The sequence below is a fragment of the Diceros bicornis genome, chromosome 13, assembly GCF_020826845.1.
Source record: "Diceros bicornis minor isolate mBicDic1 chromosome 13, mDicBic1.mat.cur, whole genome shotgun sequence".
NCBI lineage: Eukaryota > Metazoa > Chordata > Mammalia > Perissodactyla > Rhinocerotidae > Diceros > Diceros bicornis.
The window spans coordinates 33,916,138-33,941,405 of record NC_080752.1 but is presented as its reverse complement, the minus strand read 5'-3'; the positions used below and the strand labels follow the sequence as shown (position 1 = coordinate 33,941,405).

The 25,268-nt window shown below is 43.9% G+C and overlaps 1 protein-coding gene across 2 annotated transcripts in view; it reads right to left on the bottom strand.

The window, feature by feature from the left end:
- Positions 1 to 1,123: 1,123 nt before the first annotated feature.
- SPEN (spen family transcriptional repressor) overlaps positions 1,124 to 25,268 on the bottom strand; it is an 83,385-nt gene continuing 59,240 nt past the window's right edge. For both annotated transcript variants that reach the window (XM_058552964.1, XM_058552965.1), the window contains 10 exons: positions 23,325 to 23,476; positions 20,132 to 20,257; positions 19,681 to 19,794; positions 18,355 to 18,468; positions 17,287 to 17,387; positions 4,979 to 13,142; positions 3,611 to 4,111; positions 3,248 to 3,442; positions 2,737 to 2,895; positions 1,124 to 2,285 (listed from right to left, as the gene is read on the bottom strand). In XM_058552964.1, coding sequence (XP_058408947.1) covers positions 2,154 to 2,285; positions 2,737 to 2,895; positions 3,248 to 3,442; positions 3,611 to 4,111; positions 4,979 to 13,142; positions 17,287 to 17,387; positions 18,355 to 18,468; positions 19,681 to 19,794; positions 20,132 to 20,257; positions 23,325 to 23,476 — 9,758 coding nt within the window. In that variant the 3' untranslated portion in view covers positions 1,124 to 2,153. The remainder of the gene's footprint in view (positions 2,286 to 2,736; positions 2,896 to 3,247; positions 3,443 to 3,610; positions 4,112 to 4,978; positions 13,143 to 17,286; positions 17,388 to 18,354; positions 18,469 to 19,680; positions 19,795 to 20,131; positions 20,258 to 23,324; positions 23,477 to 25,268) is intronic.

The following is a 25,268-nucleotide window of genomic DNA, read 5'->3' as shown; positions in this document are numbered from 1 at the left end:
TAGAACCCTGCTCCCCCTCTGCCCAGGGGCGTGGGAGCTGGGCCAGCAGGGGCTGGCCACGACTGCTTAGCAGGATCCAGGCAGCCGAGAGAGAGCCCAGCTCAGGGACCCATTCAGCCAGTGCAGCAAGGTAGGCAGAGGGCACCAGACCCAACAGGCCACGGGCTCGGTTCTGTTGGGCTTAGGGAAGCTGGAGGACTCTGCACTCGCCTGACAGTAACCCGGCCTGAGTATCGAGGCCAACCCACCGCCATCTTTTGGAACATTTACTTGCCCCGAATCAAGTGTCTCTACCACCAGGTTTAGGACCTGGAGGGTCAGGAATGAGCTGATGGGGAGGTGGGAGACACAGCACTGCTGACACTAGGAGCAGCGAGCAGGGGCCATGGAGCAGCTCCTTCTCATTCACGTCAGCAGCGAGCTGAGATGCTGTTTCTGCCCCTTTTCCACACAATTCACCCCCAGCAGCTATAATCCCTCTCAGAGATGGCACCATCTTCTCACACCAGAAGGGTAGGTCTGTTTGGAGGAGCCCGATGGATACTGCAAGTGCGACCAACTCTGTGGTCCCTGTGTTCCTAACCCCCCACGCCCAATCCCCCAGCTTGTCCTGGCTCCAGCTGCAAGGAAAGCCTAGCCCAGCGCCCCACCCTCCTGTCTAGAGGCAGCTGCAGGAGCAGGATCAGGCCAGGCTATGCCACTGCTGCTGCAGGGCCAGCCTGCACCAGACAGGAGGAGACAGGGGCAAGAGACAAGACACCAAAGGTTGCTTAAGATGTTTCTGAGTTTGTTTGGGGGGTGGTTTTTATTCTGTATCCAAATTGAAGTGCCTTCCACATTACCCAAGAACCAATCAGGACCTTGAAGTGTCACAGATATTTATACCACAGCATTGAAAAATGGTTCAAGTTCAGTCTGTGATGAAAATCCCTTTTGCACAAGATAAAATGATCCTCAGGGAGGATTAAGTGGCAGAAAGGAACTAGGTTCCGTATACAGACTTGGTGGGGGGGGGGGCGGGAGGGGTGAGGAAGAAAGCAAAAGTGGGATGAGGGCCAGCCATTCCCACCAGCTGAGGACCCTTGGTCCTCCCACCCAGGTGACAATCACATCCACACTTGACGTGTTTTGTATTTTTTAATAAAGTTTGTAATCCAATGGACACACAAAACAAAACTGCGCTGAGAAAAAGTTTCATAAATTAATAAGTGTTAGGAAGTTGAGGGAGAGGTCAAGGTAAAAAGGAAGGGGGGAAGCCAGTCTTTTTGTACAGTCTTTTTGTGTGTGTGACACTTCCAAATTGTGGGGGCAGGGCCCGTGCTGTAACGAAGCGCACTTATACAAATGAGTGACAATACAAAGTCTGAGTATGAAAATAAGATTTTCTCTGAAAACACATTTTTGGCACAGATTAAAAAAAATGTATGTCAGGGGAATTTGATTTTTTAAGTCAGTATTATATATATTTATATATATTATATATTTATATATACACACATCCCAAGTTCTGTGTATCCCACCAAGAAAGAAAATCCTGTTTGCTCGTTTTCGATTGTAAACTGTACATCCCAGGTGAATCAAAGATGGTGGCGGCAGGAGAATTAAGAAAGGTGACACGTCCAAATGAGCAAGGAAGGGAGGGGTGGGAACACAACAACCCGATGAAATGTTCCTTGACCCCAGGGTTTCAGCAGAAGTTTGAAGTCCTGGGTCATAGTCCTCGACGTGTGTTCACGTACACCAAGACATCCAGAGTGTCACAGCCTGTCTTCACTGTGCAAAAGTCCAAGTCACTAATTTAGTGCAAAGGCAGTTCTGTTTTCTTGTTTCTTAAAAACAAAAACAACAAAAAAATTAATTCCACTGCCATGTTCCTTTTCTCCAAAAAGAGGAGAGAGAAACCCAGCCCCAAGGTGTCTGCAAGTCCATCGGTTGGTGGTCTGTCCTTGGGCTAAATGTCATGTAAACATACAAGTAGCAGCACCACTGCCCAGAGGGGTTTGCCCAACTGGGGCGGGCAGGAGGGCGAGGCTGGCGTCCGGCAGTGGAGTCTGTCCCTTCGGCAGCTTCTTCCTCCACTTGGCTGGGTTGTCCTGTTTATTTTTTGCTGCAGAGCCTCAGGAAAATACACTGAGTGATGACCATTCAGTGGCTCACACAGAGGCAATGACAATCATGAGGTGGGGAGAAATGTTGGAGATGCTGGCAAGGAGGTCAGGGGCCAGACGGGACAGGTGACTCTCGGAGAACTCGCAGGGCGGAAAGATCTGCAGCACGTAGGCGGGCTAGAGAGGGGACAAGAGAGAGAAGTGGGACCTCTTGTCTTCACATCACCCCACCACCATTCTTCCTTTAAACATTTCCAACTGGGGGCCCTGAAGAGGCCCAGCTAATGCTCCATGACTGTCCACCAGAAGAAAACTAGAAGGTGTCAGAAAACCAACATGAACCAACTCCCTGGGAACCTCTTCTGTATCACTAAGCTAAAGAAAAACCTCTGCTGTCTCAGCTGTCCTTTCACTGTCTCCAGGATGGGCAATGGCAGCCCTGCCCATACTCTCTTGCTTGTTTCCTCTACCCGGAATGCGCTTTTGCCCACCTCCTCTGGGAAACTTTCCTGGAGTACTCTAGCTGGCACTGGTAGCCCATGCCACCAGATTAGTCAGACTGCCTACCCACCCTAGACCAGCCCCAGCAGTGCGTGCATCAAGGAAGGACACTGGACGTTGGGCTGACCTGATTGGAGCCAGGGTTGGGAACGTTGATTATCCCTGCTGCCTGCTTGGCCTGCAGGTAGGTGATGAAGGCAGCCTTGAGGGACTCGGTCTGGCTCACGACGTCGTCTTGGTCTCGGCCACAGGGCAGAGCCAGCAGCAAACAGTAATCCGTCTCCACCTGGGGCAGAGGCAGCCGTGAATGATCAGGGGCCTCCTCACAAGACAACTGCCCACACAGAGGCCTGTCCAACCCAGAGAATTTGGTTCCTAAATCCACAAAAGCCCCCACCTCTGAGATAACCTTAAAGTCCATCCTCCTATTTGTTGAATGAAAAAAGCCTTATTTCTGGGTCTAGAGACATTTTACATACCCAGGGCAGATAGAACATGCCTTTCATCATCCACTTCAAAAATACCATTACTGTACCCCATGACAAGCCAGGGAGACAGGCAGGTGGGGGCCACCCATGTCCTCCCTCCCTGTGGGTGGGGCAGTTGCTCACCTGCTCCCGCCACTCCCCGATTCTTACCGTCATCCTTCGGGCAACCCCTTCCAGCTGTGAGGCCTCCAGCCGCATCCTCTGGGCGATCCTCAGTGGGGGGCCTCCTTCAGAGAGGGGCAGGGACCGATGGGCCAGGACATTGTTGCCAGAGACGAAGTGGAGCTGCACAGCAGCTGTGTCATTCTTGAGGGCCAGCAGGCCCTGCCACACGATGGGGTACTTCTGCTCACAGGGAAACAAACAGGAAGTGAGCTCAGGGCTAGAGAGCAGAGCCATGCTAGACATGGCCCTCGGCAGCAGCCTGCTGGTCTAAGTCAAGTGGGAATCTTAAGACATTTAACACAGCACAGAGCCTGGAGGGCAGTAGGGGAGGCCCCTGCCCAGGCTTACCTTCAGAAGCTGGACCATATCCACAGGCCTCTGGGAAGTCAAGTGTGCAGAAGAATCTTGTTTGGAGGTGGGCTGGGCTTCAGTGTGCTGCAGAGCCAGTCCTGGAGGGGTGCTGGGGCCTGAAGTTGTGGGGACAAACAACGGCTGCTTTGGGGCAGCCTGAGCAGGGAGAGGGGCCGGGAGGTCAGGCTTCATGGAGACAGACACGGGGGAGGGATAGGAAGTCTGGCTTGGTTCTGCCTGTGCCCTCTGAACCTGGGCATGAGGCTCAGTTGGCCTGTTTGCAGGTATGGCTGGGAGGCGAGGCTGCTCTACTCCTGTCTGGGTCCCCTTTGCCTCCTGGGAGACCTGAGGCATCTTGTTGCTTGGTGGCTGGCCTGGCTGGCTGAGCTGGGAGGGCTGCATAGGCTGGGCAGGCTGTGTAGACTGCGTGGGCTGGGCAGGCTGTGTAGACTGCACAGGCTGAGTGGCCTGTAAGGGCTCACCTTCAGGAGGGGGGCCCTGGAGTTGGGGAAGAAGAGAGAGGGACAGAGTCAGAATCTGTTATGCATGCCACCACGCCCACAACTAACTGACCATGGGCCCTGGGCAGGGTCAGCTACAGGGCATCTCCTGTTAGCCAAGCCCATGGAAGGAGCTTTAACCTGACAGTGATGCTCCCGGGCATTCAGGACTGACAGTTCTGTTCAAAGGAAGTCACTTGTTCCCTCTCCCCACCCCTGCAGGCAGGCACCACCACTCCACCCTTTCCCACAAAGAGCTCCTTCCTATGTCCATGAGCTCTCCGTGCTGTGATCTGCTCCTTTTATCCCCAAATTTAAGAAGCTCCTTTTTTTTTTTTTTTTTGTGAGGACATGAGCTAACATCTGCCACTCCTCCTCTTTTTGCTGGGGAACATTGGCCCTGGTCTAACATCCATGCCCATCTTCTTCCACTTTATATGGGACGCCACCACAGCATGGCTTGACAAGTGGTGTGTCAGTGTGCGCCCAGGATCCAAACCCTGGGCTGCCGCAGCGGAGCATGCGCACTTAACCGCTATGCCACCGGGCGGGCCCCCGTTTTTTTTTTTTTTTTTTTGGTGAGGAAGATTGCCCCTGAGCTAAAATCTGTGTCCACTTTGCTCTATTTTATACGTGGGACACCTGCCACAGCATGGCTTGAGAAGCGGTGCATAGGTCCACGCCCAGGATCCGAACCTGCAAACCCCAGGCAGCTGAAGCAGAGCGCAAGAACTTAACCACTACGCCACCGGGCTGGCCCCAGGAGGCTCCTCTTTAAGCTCAAGAAAAAGGCAACATATTTTAGGAACCTCACTGGCACCTGAACCACTATTTGGACCAGAAGGCTGATTTCTGGCATTCTCACCTGAGCAGGAGCCTTGGTCCGGGAAGGCAGGCCAATGGAGGCAGCAGCAGGAAACTGCGTGTGTGTGAGTTGAGCCGGGCCGTGGTAGGTACGGATGTCTCCATATCTGTACTCTTGGAACAGCTCCCCACTGGAATGCACAATCTGCACCCCGTGGGTCACCACCACAGGTGGGGTCAAAGGCAGCCCCTGGAGCTGGTTGCTGGGGGTGACTGTGAGGATACGGGCCTCACTGTGAGGGGCAGGGGCAGGGGCTGCTTTGGCATCTGCCGTCTTGGCAGCTTCTTTCCCAGGCTGCTGAGGAGCCTTGCTGGCTGGTGGCACCTTCCCCACCCCGTCTGCTGCCCGGGGCTGCTCGCTGACTGCTGTCACGTGGGGATGCACCATGATCCTCACATCCCGGGGCACAGTGTATGGATGCAGTCGGTACTCAGACTGCATGACCAGCACCTCTGACTGCACGGGAGCTGCAGCTCGAGCAACAGGGAGGTGATAATGCACTTCTTCCTCTGGAGGGTGCTGGGAGGCCAGGGCAGGCACACCAGCTGTGGCTGGCTGGGGTGTGCCCACACGCTGTGGGGCCCTGACCTCTATTTGCTGGGGCTGCAGTGGGGCCCGAGGAGAGTGCAGTGTCTCTGGCCGGATGCTGTAGGTGATGCTGGGCAGCGTGGGTGTGTTCATTCTCACCTCGCCCTGGGACAGGTGGCTAAGGGACACGGTCTGGGTGATGCTGTGGGGTGGCATGATGACAGACTGCTCTGGGTGTATACTAGAGATGAACTGAGGCACAGGAATGCCTGCAGCCAACATGACTGTGGCATTAGTAGAAAGAGCAGTGGATGTGGTGCTGCTGGGGTGGCCCGCCCTTGGGAACGGAGATGGAGTAGGCCCACTGGGTCGAGGAGAATGTGCATCTGGCTTCGTAGCCGCCAAATGGGAGACAGTTCGATCTGTTGGGGTACTGGGCCCTGAAGTGACGTGGTTCACTTCTGCAGGCAGTTTGCTGGGCAGAGCAGAAGGGTGGTGGGGAGTGAGAGTGGACCCCAGGTTAGCTGGCTGAAGGACCTTGGTCTCTATTTTGAGGGTGACGGGGTCAGCAAGCTTCTTATTAGTGGTGACTATGCTTGGGGTGAGGACCAGCTGATTGTGAACCAGCACTGGGGGTGTGTTTATGCCCTGGGTGAGAACCTTGACTGTGCCACCCTGGGTGACAGGTGTGGACACAGAGAGGTGAATGGGCTCAGGCTTCTCCAAGGATGGACGGTCAGCCTTCACAGAAGAAATCACAGGAGATGCGTTATACGTCTGGGCAGTTAGTACCAGAGTAGAATGGGTGGCCACATTTGCATAGCCTGAAGGAGCCTGAGGGCCTTTGGGCGGAGGCTGCGATGGTGTGACAGAATCGGGCTTGACCTGAGACTTGGACACCGACTGTTGAAATTCAATGTCCATCGCGCTTGCTGGGGGGATCTGGCTAATCTTGGCGCTGATCCGCTGTGGGCCTTCGGTCTTCTGCCCTGAATAGCTCAGGAGGACAACCCCCTCTGAAGTGTTCACACGCAGCCCCGCACCAGAGCCTGTGTCTGCTGGACGGTCGTCAATCACAGACATAGACCCTGGGTGGAACCGACTATTTTCATTACTGCTCGATCTCTGTTTGCACTTTGCTGATGGTGCAATCACTGCACCTGCCACAGTCACTGCACCTGTTGTGGCAGTCACACCCCCAGATGCAGCAGTCACCGCACCTGCTGTGACCGTCACTGCACCTGTGGCGGCGTTCACTGCACCCGCAGAGGCACTCACCATGCCCGTGGCGGCGTTCACGGTGCCCACAGTGGCGTTCACTGGAGTGGTGAGAACGTTGACTGGCCCTGTCAGGACGTTCACTGGCCCCTTCAGGACGTTCACAGGGCCAGCAGGAGTGTTAACCAAACCTTTCAGCGTGGTCACTGAGCCCTTCACAGGGCCTTTCAGGGCATTCACTGGCCCAGTCAGCGCATTCACTGGGACCAAGGAGACATTCACCAGGCCAGTCAGGGCACTCACCAGGCCAGTCAGGGTCTGAGGAGCTGGTTTTGCCAGAGTTATCTTTTGTGAATTCTCCAAATCAATGCTGACAGGCATACGGCTAATAACAGAAGTAATTTTGGGGGCGATGACTGGAGCCACCCTTTCTTTGTCAGTGGCTACTAGAACCTCCGATGCTTGAGTGTCAGAGGTGTTTGTTACTGGAGCTGCTGGTTTTTCTTCTAAAAGAGGCTTTTTAGATTCAACTTGAGAGGGTGGTGCCTCATGCAGGCAAGGGGCAGCACTGACAGGCTCAGCAATGGCAGTTGTGACACTTGTGGAAGTGATGCCTGTGGCAGATACATACTTGGGGTCCATGAGGATCTTCCTCAGCGTACTGGAGCTGGTGTCGATGTCAGAGGCTTTTGTGTCTGGGGGAAGAGCTGGAGAGGGAGTGGACTGAGCCCGTGGCTCCTCCTGCCTTGTGATCCACTCTGTCACCTTAGTAGGGGGACTCTGGTGTGGGATCCCCCCAGAGGCAACAGGTGGTGGGAGCTTTGCTACAGTTACAGGAGGAATTGTGGGGGTGGGTACGCTTGAGTCACTGGGTGGGGTCACTGGGTCACTCTCAATGATGGAATGCACCTTGAATCTGGCCTGAGGTTCATCATCCACGGGCACTGACTGTGAGTGGGGGGGAAGGTCTGGGAGCACAGACCCTTTGGTTGGAGTCTTTTCTTCAACACTGCTTTCTTGGGACACATTTTCCACGGATGGAGTCTTACTTGGGTCAGAAGCACATGACTCAGGAGGAGGGGACTGGGGCTTTTCACTCTGCTTTTCTTCCTGTGGAGTTTCTGGGGGTTGTACCGTCGTCCCCTCATTTGTAGCAGGACTCTTGCTTTGAACTTGGTTAGGTTCCGAGACATGGGTCTCTGCAGTACTCCCCGTTTTCTTGTTTGTATTCCGTTTGCGGCGGGATCGAGTTGTCTTCTGGCGCCCTTTGTCTTTCCGAGCAAGAGCAACTTCTGCTTCTTTTGATCTTTTGGCTTCTGGCACTGGGTGGGAAGTTTCGCTACTGTTTCCTCTGGCTTCCTTGGTATCTGTTGCACCTGTTGATGGGTCAGGGGCATTGACTGGTGGCCCAGAAGATTCTGTAGCAGCCTCAGTCTCCAAGATGCCAGACACGGCCTCATCGGTCTCAGGCTCCATTCCTTCCTCAGGAGGCGGCAGAACTGGAGAATGGGGCTGCAGGTCCGTCTGCGATTCTGCAGGGTAAGGTGGGGGTGCTGGGAAGTTCTCTGGCTCCACAGAAATGTCATTGATGATTGAGCCAATGGCCGCAGCCAGTTCTGTTTCACTCGCTTGGTGTGTAGGCTTGTTCCTGTCCTCTGAAGGGCCCTCTGGTGTATCTGTGGCTGCCTTGAAAGCCGCGGAGGCAGAGGTTTCAGTCAGCTTTGCAATGTTCTCCACAGCCTGCTCCAGCTCCATCTGCTTGGCTAACTGATTTGCTTCTGGGGACAGCTTAGAGGCAGACACATCTTCCTTCTCTGGTTCCTTGTCTGGATCAGCTGGATCACTGTTCAACTGGGATGATAAACTACCCTCCTTCTGGGGACTCTCGCTCTTCTCAGGGGAGACTGCCACAACCCCTGCTTCCTTTTCTGCTGCCAGCCCTGCAGAGCCCGCAGCCACACCGGAAATGACACTGGCATCCGCATTTTTCAAATTTGCAGACCTGTCCACTGCTGACCTAGAGTTTCGAGATCTTCCTCTCTTTGACTTGGAGTTTTTTTCAGGGGCTGTTTTTTTCTCCACCACTTCAACTGGGGGGGTTTCAGGTGGATTTTTGTCTGTGCTAATTTCTTTTTTGTCACGTTTCTGTTCACTGCCTGCTTCTTCTTTATCAGCCTTGGATTTTGTGCTACTTTCTTTCATGTTTCCTTGGGGACTCATCTCGGTGCCCACCTCAGGACGTTCAGCATCAACTTTCGGTTCATTTTTCCCCTTTTTCCCTTGTGGGCCACCAGCAGCTACTGATTTTTGGGATCGTGGGGACCTCCACCCCTCAGCTGGTTTGAGCGTTTCGACTGGTTCTTTCGCCTCAGTCTCATCATCGTCATCAGCTCGACGGCGTGTTTTTGGAGGCCTTCCCCTCCGAGGGGTAGTGGGAGCTGCCGCAGCCTCCTGAAGCTCCCGCTCTAGTCTCTTCCTAGTCACTCTCGGTTGCTCGACGGGCTCTTTGACTGGAGAGCGGCTCTCATGGTCACCCATGGTTGCATAGACACTCCTTACATTCCGGCGCCTTGTTCGACTGAGGGGCAAACTTGGCTCAGGGTGATCAGGGTCTGTGGCTGAGTTTTTAGAGGCAGTCCTTGTAATCTTCTCTGCCTCCATCTTCAATTCTAAAAGCTTCTGTGCTTCCCCCCGAGGAGAACTGGACCGCTTGAGTTTTTCCCGATCTATCCTCTCACTCTTCCTTGTGACAGGCTTCTCCACAATACTTGCTGCCGCTGCCTGAATGGGGGTCTTAGAACGTTTACTTTTGGTTGGCTTTTTATCTTTTGCAGCAATTGGAGGGTCAACCTCTACGTCTTCAGAAGCTTGAGGCTGAACCTCAGGAACAACTTCAGCTTTCTGATTTGCATTAGGCTCAACGTTAGCAGCTGAGTCTGGCTTTTCCCCTTTCGGCTCCTCAGCTTCCTCAGGCTGCTGAGTTGGGTTTGAAAGTGGCTGGGTACTGTTAGCTTCTGGATCTACACTGATCTCTACCTGGGAAAATGAGGCCCCAGGAGTTGGAGGCTTGGCATCCAGATAAGGCAGCTGATCAACTGATGAACTGTCTTCAACAACTAAAGGAGTCCCAGCAGCATCTTTCTTGGTGTCCACTCCTGGGGGCAAGTCAACTTGTCCAGGTTGTTCCACAGTGATGGGAGCTGGTTCAGAAGCAGATTTTGCTTCTTCCGAGACAGAGGCTGGCTCCATGGTCTTCTCTTCTGTCACTGAAGACACCTCTTCTGTTTTTTCACCAGCTGTCTTCTCCACTGATGATGCTGCTGACTCTGGTGTTACAACTGTGACAGTAGGAGGCCCAATAGAAGATGGAGTTTTCAGTTCTGACTCTTTATTCTCAGAAGCAGATTCTGGGGTCTTGGGATGATCCTCTATATCTTCCTGTTTCTCAGCCTCTTTGGGTTTTTGATCTTTTTCTTTTTCTTTCTGTTGCATTCGTGTGAGTTCCATAAATCTGCTATGGAAAAGAACTACTGGCTCTTGAATCAAATCAGTTGTGCTGTTCACTCCATCGGATGTCTGCCTCCCATATAACCTACCAGAAATGAAGTCTGATTCTTCATCTTTTCTCTCCAGATGCTGCAATCGCTTAGAATCTTGTTCAAAGATTGAGCTGTGTAAAAAACGAGAAGCAAATAATTCTTGCCTTTCCTGTTCTTCTTCTTTATGATCATCTTTTTTATCATCCATTTTTCCTTCTGAATCAGTCCGAATTTTCTTCTTTTTCATGTACCAGGAAGGAATAGGTCTTGGAGCAGAGTCAACCTTTTCTTTATCTTTGTTGTTTCGAAAATTAGCAAATCGGGAGTCCCAATCGAGAAAAGACCAATTTTCTTCTCGAGATGAAGAGAGGGATTTAGCTCTTTCAAGTAAAGCCTTAGTGTCTGGTGTGATTGTCTTATCCAATGCAAAAGAATAAAATTTGTTCCTTTCTAAAGAACTGGAGAGTCTTTCATCTCGCTCACGTAGTTTGTCTTCTCTGTCCCTCAATAAAAAAGACAATCGAGAACTTTCGTATAATGCAGAGGCTCTGGGTGAGTGGGATTTGTGTTCACCATCTTCATCAGAATCAGAAGGCACCTCACCAGGTTCCAAGTCACGTACAGACCTCTTTCTAAGGCTGTCTCTCTTAATTATGCTGTTTGGGAAACTCACATCAAACCTGCTGACATCCTGTTTCATTTGAGAGTCCCACCGATTTAGTTCATCTTCAGAATTCAAGACAGATAGCTTTATTTTGGCCATGTCTGCCATCTGTTCTCTCCTGCTAGAATCATAAGGATTAAATTTTAAGGTCTCTTCTCTGACTGTTATATTAGAATAGGGGAGACCTTTTTCATCTACTTTAGGAGACTCTTTTCCTGACATTAGCCTGGGGGAGCCTATGGGGTCATCTTCTTCATGGAAGGAACCATGTCGGATACTGGGAGAACCACCAGTCCTTTCAGAATCTTCACTGATTTGGCGTGAACTTCTGTAATTCCTCTCTCTCTTGGTGCAGATATCAAAATCAACATGGTCCATCCTCTTCTTTTTGCTGGGAGGAGAGTCGTCGGTTACATCCTGAGGAGGTTTGCCTACTTCGTGAACAAGACTACGTCTTTCATATTCATCTACATCTTTTTTAGGACTGCCAAACTTCTCAGACTTGGCTATTTCCATCTCCATCTGCTGTTTTCTACGACTCTGCTCCATTTGTTTTCGGTAACTCTGTGTGTGATCAATATCAATGCCAATTTTTTCTTCAGTATTTACTGAATGTACTTTCTCTTGGCCTGATTTACATTCAAGTGTTCCATCACGAAGACTGCAATAGTTTTTCCTAGTATCTTCTCTCTCTGGTCCTTGATCGTCTAATAGCTGCAGCTGCCTGAGCTGTGGTTTTGAAGGAGCGGGTTTTTTTGATTGGATTTCTTGATTTTCCACAGATTCACCTACTGGTTCTCCTAGCCTTGCTTGCAGGTCTGAGTTGGGCCTTGAGCCAGTTCCAAGAGAAATACTGGCAAGCTCCTGACAGTCTTTGGGGCTGGGAACAGCATTAAGTCTGTCTAATTTTATTTTTTTAGATTCTTTTTTAAGAATTTCTTTCCTCACAGGCTTTCTTTCAGACTCTCCTTCCCTCAGCAGAATGACATCTCTAGATGAAACGTCAGGCTGCTTTTTTAAAAGCGCCCGAGCATCCTCCATCTCTGGACTACTTTTCTTGACTTCTGATTTTTGCCTTTCTGCTTTCAAACTGGAATCTGCAAAACGCCTTTTCCTTGCTTCCAGCTTCTCCAGATCCACAGCACTTACCCCATCAGCAGTCTGCTCTGGTTTTAGGTGCTTCCTGGGTTTAAGCCTGCCTTCCTTATCTACCACTTCTACGTGGCTTGAAAGCCCCTTTTCCTTTGGCACTTTCATTCTAACAGATTCCAGTTTAGACAAGTCAGATTTCGGAGGCTCTGTTTGAGAGACCTGAAGTTTCTGATCTAGGGCAGAAGACTTGCCAGTGTCATTATCAAGCTTGGCTTTCAGCTTTTCCAAAGGTGTGTGGTCAATAACCTTCCCCTCTTTTTCTTTCACTCGAGTCAAAACCACACAAGGCATGAGTTCTAGGCGGTTTTTGGCTATTCCTTCTTTGTCAGCTTTCTCTCTGCTCAGTTTATTAGAACTCCTTGATTTTTCAGGGCTCTGTTCTCTCTCATTTTCTTGGTCTGTTTCTGAAGACTGAGAACTAGGGGAATGAACTTTTCCTTTTCGTTTCTGCTTATCTGTTTTGTCCTTTTCCACTTTTTCCTTCCTTATTAAGCGTCTCTCTCTTTCCACTCTCTCAGGATCAAAAGTTCGTTCTTTATCTGTCTTTTCATTTTTTGTATAGCGTTCCAAACGAGATTTGTCAAGTTTATCGTATCTTGGAGGGGAAAGTGAGCTACAGCTTCCACTCCGGTCTGAGGATCGGCTGTACATCCTCCTCTCAGAATCACTTGGCAATCTCTCTGACTGTGAGGGAGATGTTCCAGGACTCTGGGGGCGTCGCAGGTGCACTGGACTCTGACTGCGTTCAATTGGCCTCCTCTCGTGGTCTCTGTCCCGGTCAGACTCAAATCTTTCGCGTTCTCTTTCCCGTTCCCTTTGCCTGTAACTGTATTCCCGAATATCTTGTTCATAAGGATCATTTCTGTAATCCCTGTATTCCCGAGGATCGTCATAATATCGTGATTCATAGTAGTCTCCTTGGTAAGTTTCCCATTCTGAATAAAATTCTCTCCCTCGAGCTGGATAGTCCCGTCTGGAATCCTCAGGATATGTACCTGGAGCACGAACATTCTCATAATATGTACGATCTTGGCTATAGTCATAAGATCCCCTTCGTTCCTCTCTGCCAAAAAACAAAAAATAATATATCAGTTCTTTTGTTTCCTTGTCACTTACATATTAAATCATACATATGAGATTACCAAGTCCTGATTCTGAAAATCTCTGCCATCATTTAATCATTAGTTAGACCTGCACTGACCAACAGCCACTAGCCACATGTGGCTACTGAGAATGTGAAGTGTGGCTAGTCTGAATTGAAATGTGAGTGTAAAATATACACTTTATTTGGTAGACGTAGTTTAAAAAAAGAAATACTTCAATATTTATTTAGATTGACTATATGTTGAAATGGTAATATTTTAGATAGTTTAGATATACTGAGTTACTTTTTCTTTTTTCTTTTAAGTGTCTACCAGAAAATTTCAAACCACCTATGGAGCTTGCATTGTTTCTATTAGACAGCAGTGCTTCAGCCCGTGACTTACAATGAGCACTAGTATTAAAAAGTATCACATCTCCACATTTCTAAGTCTTTCATAATTACTTTTCTTGCCAAAAGATATTCTTACCACAACTTTGGAAACAAATGCAGTGTTTGGAAAAATCGATAACAATTTAATTAAAATCTTCTCGTCTACGTGACCTGTATGATATTGATACCTCTATCTCAATTCATCATTTAAAAAAAAACAGATGGGGGCAAGTCTCCTCACTTGTAAAATAATGATAACTTTTCCTCATAAGGCTCTTAAGAAGGATAAATAAGATAACATTTGTAAAAATTTTCCTAACATAATGCAAGGCACATACTTGACTTCCAGTAAATGTTACTTTTCCCCAACCTGCCAACTAACAAATCGGATGATTACAAGCTGTGTGAGAAGATTCCTCAATTGTAAAAGAATTCACCATGGTTTTCTTCCACAGTGACATGTCCCAGTACATTCAAAATAGGATTAAATTTACACACAACAACATGTATGGTGTATAAAATGAAATTCACCTTAACAGGCCAATTCCCTCACTCTTGTTCACTCTGAATTTTCGTTCTCTCAAGCAGGTGTGGCTTGCTCCTTCTATATAGTATTGCCATTAGTGGCTCACTGAAACATAACAAATCTAGAACTTAAGCCCCTAAAAGCATGAGCTTTGGTCTTCTTGGCCACAATTTCTCTAGCTCTTCTAACAGTGCTCGGCTCAGGGCAGGCACTCAAATATTTGTTGAAAGAATGAAGCTTAGAAAAATATGTCAAAGCTGCTACTGGGTGATGTTCTAACCCATTTTCAACAGCAAATGAAGCATCCAGACTTAACATTCAAACACTGGAAGCATCAATAACACAGTATTATATACATTTATACTGAACTGTCTCAGTTCTAAGACAATATTTTATGACCTGTCTATGAGATTTGGTTTAACTGGATTCAACAGGCTCCTTCTACAGTTCCACAGGAATCAGATTCTTTGCCTAAATACTGGCTAGCCATCTTGCAAATAAATGTTACTAGGCATAGAATTAGGCTAATTTAACTCATTACCACCATAAATACAAACTCCAAGGAAGCATCATTTTCATATGTAAAGGTGAATACACTATATGCTTTCTAATATAAAGTGATTAAGACACCGAGAATGATCACTAGTTTACTGCCCACATTAATAGTAAGCTTAGAGTCATATTTTAAAAATAGTCTCAAGATATTTTTAAAATTAAGCAATCTAAAACTATATCCAAAAATATGAAAACAGTTATAGAAGTCAAAGGTATGTGTGTAAACATTAGTGCTGGAGCACTGTTCAGTTTAATAAATAATGACTTTGCACGTGTTTTGCTGGCCCTATGACTACCAAATGAAATGAGCGTTCCTGCCCTCAAGGCACTCAACTTAAGCAGGAGACAGTACAAAACTGAGCACTAGTACTATGTACAGTAGGCTCTGGCAGGGTCCTTGAGGAACCTTTGAAAGGTCAGGTTTTGAGAGAACTCTGTTCATGTTACTGCACAATATCCAAACTACCATAAGTAGGTGGGAAATTCATCTAAGCATATTGTGACCCTGTAAATTCATCTTGAGAATCACTTTGGTAAAGTGTTAAGGCTCAATGCACTAGAAGGTAGAAGCCCTGGGTTTATTCACAGCCCGAAGGCTTAGTAGCCTGTGACCTTATCAGCAGAGTCATCTCATCTTCAGTTCCCACCATAAGTAACACAGAACAAGAGTCATGGCCCTACCTCCCTGACACAGTATTTGAGGGAATAAGTGAAATACATACTACTTTTACACTGCAGAGAACTATGCACATAGGTTATCATTTGCATTCCTGAGCTGAACTATCATTAGAGGTAAAGCATTTTTTTCATTCAGGCATCAACTATTCAGTGGGATGACTTCCTTTCACTCTATGGAAAGGGCAAAGATCCTCAAGTTCTACTGCAAGGAATGCATTCCATAAGCACTGCCATCTGAAACCAAATAGAGAAAACTGGGTCACAGTGAAGTCCCACACCCTCCTGCTTCCTCCTTTAGCAGATAAACTCCATTCAACAGGGATAATTAACCATGGGTAAGAACCAAAGAAGAGAGCTAGATCATCAGTAAAATGAGTGAATTTAAGTGGTAATATACAAAAATTAACACCCACACAGCATTATCCAACTCTTATAAGACACCATTCTTTGAAAAATATTTAATGTATGCACAGAGGATTTTAATGGATTTTTTACGTCTTAGGTGCCACTAGACCACCAACACACTTTCTACTCACTTACAAGTAAGAATTCCCACAAGCACTTCAAGTATTAACAATGACTTCAAACTGCTAATTGCGGAGCCAGAACGTTTTTCTCTCTACAGACAGAGACCACCTCCTGCATACGCACGCACACACAGGCTCGTGTTCTCTCTCTCTCTTTCACACATACACACACACACAAACACACGACTGATATAGAAAAAGCCTTGTATCAAGACTTCCTGGCTGAAGAACTACTGATTTTTGATCTTTTGGAATGTGGATTCTATCAAAATCTTAGAAGTTCAAGCTTGTGGGAATTTGGCTGTGAGGGACATTTTTCACTTAAAAATCTCCCAAGCATTCAATGACCATCACACAACACTCCATGAGGAAATGACTCAAAGAAATATATACCTTCTACGAGTTAAACAAAAACAAATTGGCAAGAAGACGCAGTAAAAAGAGAATGCATTCAACAGGGTCTGGCAGCACAATCAGAATTTGGTTCATCCTTGTCGTAGAGCCCTTTTATACTTGAACTTGAGTGTCTAAAGGCATTTTTCACACACGGCCTTTTGTCTAACGCATATGCATAAGAGTGGAGATCTGGTGGTAACATTCCAGGAGACTTTATCACAGAGGCAAGTTTGGACAAACAGCTTCATGATCATATGGATGATAATTTCCATTTTTAAATGTAATCAGCTATTCAAGAACCTGGTGACATTATGTTAGGATGTTTTAATATATCTGGTCTAAAAAAGAACCAGTCATCAGTTTGGGGACAGTTTTTAGCTAATGGAGATAGTCTGATTCAGACTGTGAGACCTGAAAAGATTCTGAACTGTACTGTTTCCTACAAGCAGCAGACAAAATATCAGATATACACTACCATGACTGAAAAAATTAACAAGGAAAAATAAGGTTTACTTTTTACGTTGCTCAAGTTACCCATTTATATATGCTTTGGCTTACTAATTCGCAAATTATTTAAGAGATCTGAATTTAAAACAAAGTTCTTGATAGTCTTTTGAAAGTGTTTTTTGTAATTAATTGCATGAGCACATGCATGGTGACAACCTGGATGTTGTCATTGCTAAAGATACAGGGCATTTAACAGGTTATAATGCACTTCAACATGTTATATTTAATTTAAAGCTGTAAGGCAGGATGACTTGTACATAAAGGTATAATCTCACAAAATAGTAACTCTCTCAAATTGTAGGAGCATTCAGTGAGAAATATAGATAGGTTACCCCAACTCCCATAAGCCATATGAAAACTGGAATCATAAAAATAATTTTTTCCATGTTTTTATGTGCTTCTGTTTGAGGGGATAAAAAGGAAGAGTCTTTTGGGGGAGGAGAGCAGAAATAAGGGATGAAAAATAAAATTTAATCCCATCTAAATTTTATGAATTAGAAATTTTAAAATTCAAGTGGTGCTGGGATAGATTTAAAATACATACCTTCTTTCCACCAACATTTCATAAAAGTCTCTGATATCTTGACCAGATTTTTCCATACAGTGATAAAATGCCAGCTGACTTTCCCGATTTGCAAAATCCACCTTAAAAAAAAAGAATAGCAGGTGTTTGATGCAAGTTTCAGATTTTAATGATAGAAAGTATTATCAAAATTTGAAAATTCTTCCCCACATAGTCCTCTGGTTAAATTTCAAGAAACAGCCACCTATCTCAAGTGAAATAGTCCTCATAACTCAAACCATATTTTGTTATGCTGAAATCTCTCTCAAATTCTACACAAATCTTGATAAAGAATTATAATTTAAAGTTCCAGAACCCAATCCTGAAGGAGTGGAAAAAGCAAAATGGAAACTAAAACAATACCTATCAGGATTCTAGGTTGTCAATTAAACAAACAGATCAACTAAATCCAGCAATCCCTTGTTGTGCATAACTTTGCTGGAACCACAGTTAGAACATAAAATATGGAAGGACATTTAAACTTGACTCACAGCTCACTTTACTCAGTCACTGAAGCATATGATACCCATCATCTATCAATACCTTATTTTGAAAAGACTTATTTCAATTTAACCATCATAGTTATTTTAAGTGCATAAATTCCTTCAGGCTATCACGAACAAAAGTTTTTAAACAAAAACACCAGACAAAAGATCATGCTTTTAGTGGTTACCCACTCTTTAGGAGAGGAAGAAAGGATCATTCAGGAAGCGGGACTGACACTTTGAGCTCCTGGGTGTGCAGATACCCACAGGTGACTGTGGGCCAGCCTGCACCAAGAGTATACACACGAGCATCAGGTACCCGGGGCACAGGGAAGTATAATTCCTTGAATGAGAGGATTTTTAGGGAAGGTTCTGTGGCTTATGGTTTAAAAGTACCCTCAAGTAGCTGAGTATTAAAATTGTAATATCCCCCTTAAAAACTGAGGACATAAAATGCATGTCCTGTAAACTATTCCCCTTGCTGGCCATGTACAAAATGCCAGTTACTAAGAGGGTGGAACCTGAATATGCTTGTTTTGCTTCTTTTTAAAGTCATTCTGCACACCTTAATTTTATTCCCACCGATTTTCCTCCCCTTGGTCTCTTTTACAGCTGCTTGTGCATATTCAATTTCATTGTAGAGAACCAGGGCCATGCCTTTTAAGCGGTCAAACACCACCTGTAAAAAACAAAACAAGAACCAAATAAGAGCCTCATCCACTAGGCTTACTGTCAGTCCCAGCAAAATCCTAAGTCACAAGAACACTGCCAAGAAAAAATATACTTATATATTTCATTCTAGAAAAAATTTCAGGCTCTTCCTGATGATGCATGTTGTAGTGAAAACACAATAACAGTGTAGGGACTGTTTAGAATCGCAGACATTGTGGCTTGAGGTAAATTATACCTTTATTTTGTTTTTCTGTATTTTACTTTGTTTTCCATGTTGACTGAGTACTGTACTGAATTTAAGTAAACATTCTTCTGGTTTTGGCTCAAAAAAATCAACACCCTTGAAAGAGAGAAAAAAATGTAGAGTACTCTGAATCAACAATAAATTTCAGTGAATTTTGGCCATAAGTAGCCCTACTGTCTTAAAGCTCCTGGATTTTTATTTATATTACCAGTCTTTAAGATGTGTATTTCTCCAAACAACAAAAGCTACATTTAAAGAAATGTCAAAGTTATGCAACATGCCCATCACAGTGTAAATCTGCTTTCAAGGAATTAAAAGCTTTACCTTCACATAATGGAATGGGGTCCAGAGACCCTTTCCCTGTTATGTTTGTGGGTGTGTTCCAAGACAAACATTGGTTAGATGAACATTCAGTTGTGTTAAAGTCATCATCATTTAGCCAGAAAGAAAGAGATAAACATTGCATGATTCCACTCATATGTGGAAGATAAACCAACACACGGACAGATAGAACTGTTTGGTGGTTACCAGGGACAAAGGGGGGTAGGCAGTGGGCACAAGGGGTGAAGGGATGCATTTATATGGTGACTGACAAACAATAATGTACAACAAAAATTTCACAATAAAGAAAAAAAATTAAGTCTAATTACATATTAGTGTGAATGTGAATAATTATATAATTAGATGGTCTAATTTTTTTGAGATAAAATTATAAAAATCCCTAAGAAACATTCTATTTAATAGTATTATACAGATTAGTTTCAAAATTAATCACCTCAGCTGGTTCAAAACAGTTTTTCAAAAGCTAATAGATGCAAATGCCCTTCTAGACCAAATTTTGGAAAAGAGTATTTTAATGTATAAGTTATTAAAGAAAAGAAAAAGTCAGCACTAGAAATTGGGACTGAAAGGACAGAATACCAAGAAAAAGGAGCCAGAAGTAGCTTTAAACCACACAGCAAACCTCCCACTTACCTTTACCACAGGCCCGTAGCGGCAGAAATGTCGTGTTAAATACTGATCCGACACGTTCGAAGAAAGCCCATCTAACCACACACAGTTTGTAGGCATGCTCTTTCCAAAACCCAGCTGGACATAAAAGGTGAAATTTCTATTACTAAAGTCACCAATTATTCAACTACAGAATTCTGAGAAAACTTGTCTTCTGCAGGAATCTTATCAAATCAACATCTCATGTGGGAATCAGCTGATTAAATTTAAATAGAAATTTACAAAAAAGTAATCCTGCCTGGCTAAGCAAGTATTAATTCAGATTACAGTATAACAGGATGAGGATGCAAAGATGTGTATTACCTTTATGGTTATCTAACTCTACTACTATAATCACACATACACACAAAAAAACTCCAAATTTTAAAAACACAGCAAATCATAACAGCACAATAACTTATGCAAATTCCTTCACCTTGAGACGATTATTTCCAAGGTATTCCCCATCCATCTTCTTAATAGCTTTACAAACGCTGGCAATATCACAGTATTGCAAGAATGCATACTGAGGAACTCCATTTACTTTCTTAATATCAATATCCTGAAAAAGCCAATGGATACCACTTAGTGATATGCCAACAAGAAAATAAATAAAAATAAACCAAGTCCATATGACGTATACATTTCTCAAAACAGTCATATCCCCAGAAATCATTTTCTTAGTTAAAACTGTACATCTTGGGCCGGCCCTGTGGCTTAGCAGTTGAGTGCACGCACTCCGCTACTGGCGGCCCGGGTTCGGATCCTGGGCGCGCACCGACGCACTGCTTCTCCGGCCATGCTGAGGCCGCGTCCCACATACTGCAACTAGAAGGATGTGCAGCTATGACATACAACTATCTACTGGGGCTTCGGGGGAAAAAAAAATTAAATAAAAATTAAAAAAAAAATTGTACATCTTAATGCAACTATAAATTAATAGTCTAAAAAACTATGTGACAGAGCATTTGTAGTCACAAACCACGAAATCCTTCCCATGTGAAGCTCTCTGCAAAAGAGCAACTCAAAATTCAAAATTTAAAATCCACAATACCTGTGTTAAGGGAAATTTATGATAATAAAGAAAAGGCAGGGGCCGGCCTGGTGGCGTAGCGGTTAAGTGCACACACTCCGCTACAGCGGCCCGGGGTTCGCAGGTTCAGATCCCGGGCGCACGCCCATGCACCACTTGTCAAGCCATGCTGTGGCGGTGTCCCATATAAAGTAGAGGAAGATGGGCATGGATGTTAGCCCAGGGCCAATATTTCTCAGCAAAAAAAGAGGAGGATTGGCATTGGATGTTAGCTCAAGGCTGATCTTCCTCACATAAAAAAAGAAAGAAAGAAAAGGCAGCCTATTTAATAAAAACCTAAGAAATAATTCCCTTCTGCACTATCTAAAATCCTTATTAGGGGCAGGCCATTTAAAATATAGTATCTGAGAACAGCAAAAATGATAATCAAGTTTTCAAAAAGTGATTTAAAATACGCAATCCTAAATTAGAAGACTCATTCTATCAGTATATCTAACTGAACCAAGCCTGGTGATTGATAAATATGGTAATCATCTTTCATATCCGGAATGAATGGATATATAAATACCTGAACTACTTTGTGAAGATGCATCAGAACACCATCTCTGGATTAAAGAAACACTCTATAAAGGAACACTCCCATCTCTTTGGAATGCTCGAAACCTGGAGTCACACCTGACACTCTGGTCCTGCCTACTTAGAGGACCAGAGGTACTTTAGAGGAGGAGGTGAAAAAACCTGGCTTACACATGGAAATGGTCTGGAGAAACCACACACTTAGATGGCAAAACCTGTATTTAAATAACAATGACCTGGGCCACATCTTGCAGATTAAGTATTGTTATTATCTAAGCCTTCTTAGGGGTCACAAACCAATAATCAAAACCTGAAACAGAGCAAAATGAGTAATGCATTTAAAGAGCTGTTTGATGGGTCCTTAAAAAAAGCAATAATTTATACTCAAAATTGTTCTAAATAATGATAAACAGGAGCTGATTTCTATTATGTAGAATGTAATAACCCAGGAAAACGCTATTTAAGAGAAATGGTCTCCAAAGAATATTGGTGGGTAGACTCAGTAAACAGGTTCTTCTGGCTACAGCATAATCTGTTCTCAATAAGCAGCAGACCATTTTCCCAAAGTTGCATGTCTTTAAAATAATGATACTCATGAGCAGTTGCAAACATGGTGAGATTATGGTTTTCAAACAGAATACTGACATGTTCACCTTACTGAGAAGCATAGCTCTTAAAACACCATAATCGTTCCATTTTTAGCAACCCTGGTGACGAAAATGTATCCACGTGCCCAAATACAACTTTTTATAATACTCTTCCAAAATTTAAAGTAGTAGCTACATTCAAATAAAAGTATGTCTGAAAGTTTCATCAATTCATAGTCTCATGAATGCCACATAGCAAATTAAATAACAGATCACTGTCTAAAGACAGAAGAACCTGGAGTCCAGATATGTAAGTGAACTCCAAGTCACTCATCTAGGTAGGCAGTCGAGCTGGAATTAAGAGTATATACTACTCTCAGAAAAATAAAGGAACTTAAAAAAATCAAAATAACTGAAAAAGGAAGATGAATGTTTGCTAGTATATTTCTCTAAATTTTTATAGCTTCTCTGTTTTTTCTTTACTTTCTACCAACCACTTCTATCTCTCGCCCCCAGTCCCTATAAGATGAGGTTTAGATGAGCAACAAGGACAAATAATGTTTGATTCACAAGACTGGATTATGTCATTAAAAAACTAAGGATATTTTGCTTAGATAGAGCATTAGTGTATAAATAAGGATGAACAGATGAATGGACAAATGGATGGACACACACACGCCGCTGAAAGGTTAACCATAGCTGTTCCTACCCAAAACATTTTTTTACTCTCCAAAGTCCAAATATACTAGAGCAATGTCCTCACTGTTATTAATATAGAGAAAGTCTAGGAAAAGACAGAAGTAATTCCCCTATGTTTTCCAAACACAAAATAGTTTATCCCAAGGGTACAAAGCTGCAACCAAATTATTTTCACTATAAATTGACTCAAGTTTTGAGTTATAGGGAACAGAAAAATCCTTTTATTCCTAAATCTAACAATGACTTGCATAACACAAAAATGATTCTAATCAAAATTTCAAAATAGAACTGAGCTTCCAGCATGACATTCACATTCTAGTAATCCCCAAGGTACTTTCCACCTTCTAATGTGCACTGTGAGAAAATAATAATCATATACCAAACTGCTGCTGCTTTCTTACAGGCATGTTTTCTCTCTCAGATCTTCCTTTCAACCCACAAGACTAGAGATGGCATTAAAAGAGCACCCAATGGACAAAGAAAGGTAAGAAAAATGGATAGGAAAATATATATGTAAAAAACATAAAGACAAATATATTTTTACATTCACATATTAAACAGTCCCCAATGGGTTTTGCCAGATCATCTTTTAGCAGGAGTTAAAAACGCATAGGGCAAATGAGAAAAATATTCATTACACTATCTAAAGATCATCTTTCCAAATATAATCTGTACTATGCTTTATGTTCTATGACAAAAATCTAAAACTGTTTTTATTGTAAAAAGCAACATACCACAATTTCTCCAAAGCGCTGGAAGATGTTTCGAAGATCATGATAAGTAGTGGTTTTTTCAAGGTTGCCAATAAAGAGGGTTCTTGTTGCTTTGGGGTGAAATTCATCTATCCTTTCATCCAAAGGGCGAAATTCATTTTCGCTTTCCGTTTCTGTAAGTGGGATGAGGGCAGAGTAAAAAGAGAAGAGAGTGTTTTAATGTGTATTTATATATCATGGGAAAATCTACGTTTAAGACACTAAATCTCTGAAACAGTGGGCCTGAATGCTCATACAATCTGAAAAATTATACACACCTTCAGAAATAGCTGCCTATTAACTCCAAAGCAAAAGAAAGGAATACCAAAATCTAAAGAAGTTATGTCCAAAAAATTAGGGAGAAGTAACACTTCATTTGATCTTTAACACAGAAAAGTGGACTCAATTTTAATCTACTAAACTGATTTGTTTTAAAAATAATCACTAACAAAAAAAAACAGATTTTAAACCCCAGCAAAAACGGGAATTATTTGAGTTTAATCTTAGGTTCCAAAATTTTGTGGTAGGCTCTCAATGTGGAGTATAAAACTATAATCTCAAACACACATAAAACTCAGCTGAAAATAGTCCAGTTTCATTATTTAATTTACTTTTCCACATTTTATAAAATATTTCTTCCCATTTTATGTATGTCATACTAATTAGCATAACCCCATTGTCTAAATGCAGCAATTTTTAGATATAAGAAGAAGAATTGTAGGAAAATTGATTGAAGCAACACTTCAGAAGGAGACTAAATGACTCTTTAAGGTTTCTATTTCCTACGATCAAAAGCTCTGGTTTAATGTCTAATTCAATCATAGGCTTTCTCTGAAGCTCCATTCATTAACTTGGTCCAGAGAGAGACATTCAACATTTTGTTGGTAATAATTACAATACAGATGTCAACTATACTTCAATAAAAAATAAGTAAAAAATTTAAAAATAACAATAATACAGCCTGTATGTTCTCTCTCTTGTTCTAATGTAAAACAAAAAAGTTAATATTTAATCAACCTGACTGAAACAAAGTGTTTAGTGCCAGCCACTGAACATTACTGATGATGTCAACAACACTGGTATTAAAAAGACTCAATTTCTGAGCTGCTGAGTGAACTCAGCCAGAATGCATCTCACCTCCGACTCCAGTTTGATAAGAGCTAATGGTAGCTCACCTTAATCTTACCAGTATCATTAAAGAAATGATGGACCCAGAATCAGGTGGACCCAGAAACTGCCCAAGGCTCATATACCTATCTCTGTATTTTCATCACATCTGATAGGGGTTTACCTCATTTCAAGCTCAACTAGGTCTTCTTGAAACCATCTAACTTAACTAATAGAGGGCACATATTTAGGAATATTTCATTTAAAAAGGAAGAAAAATGAAAGGAAAAAATAATTCTGACACATCTTGAGGTTTGTACTCCAAAAGTCAGAATCAGAAGGATAAAAGGCACGATTTGCAACCATTAAAATCTGTAACTTCATTTCCACCAAATAGCTCAGTAAAAATTTCAAAATCGGAAATTCAGTTTAGCAAAGAAAACGAGTGTATTTTCCACATGTAACCTTTTTAATCTTCATGACCAGTTTAAGTCTTAACGCCTACACGTCATTGAAGAAAAACTCTTTTATCCTGCAATTTGATGTCTAGGGGATTGTAATACTGTGGACGGGAATAAGAAAGCACCACCTCAGAAGCCACCGGGGGTCCATCTGCAAAGCTGGGTTTCTTGGATTTGGATCTTTTTAATTCCAAGAGGTCCTTGGCCTAAGGAAGCAATCAGCTCCATACATTTCAATACAAAACATTTATGACTTAACCATCCAACAGCATAATTCCAACCAAGTCTCCAAGTGCTCTCAAATATCCCATTGAACTGGTGTTTCATGTTGTCCCATTTGGAAAAAGTACCTTCAGCT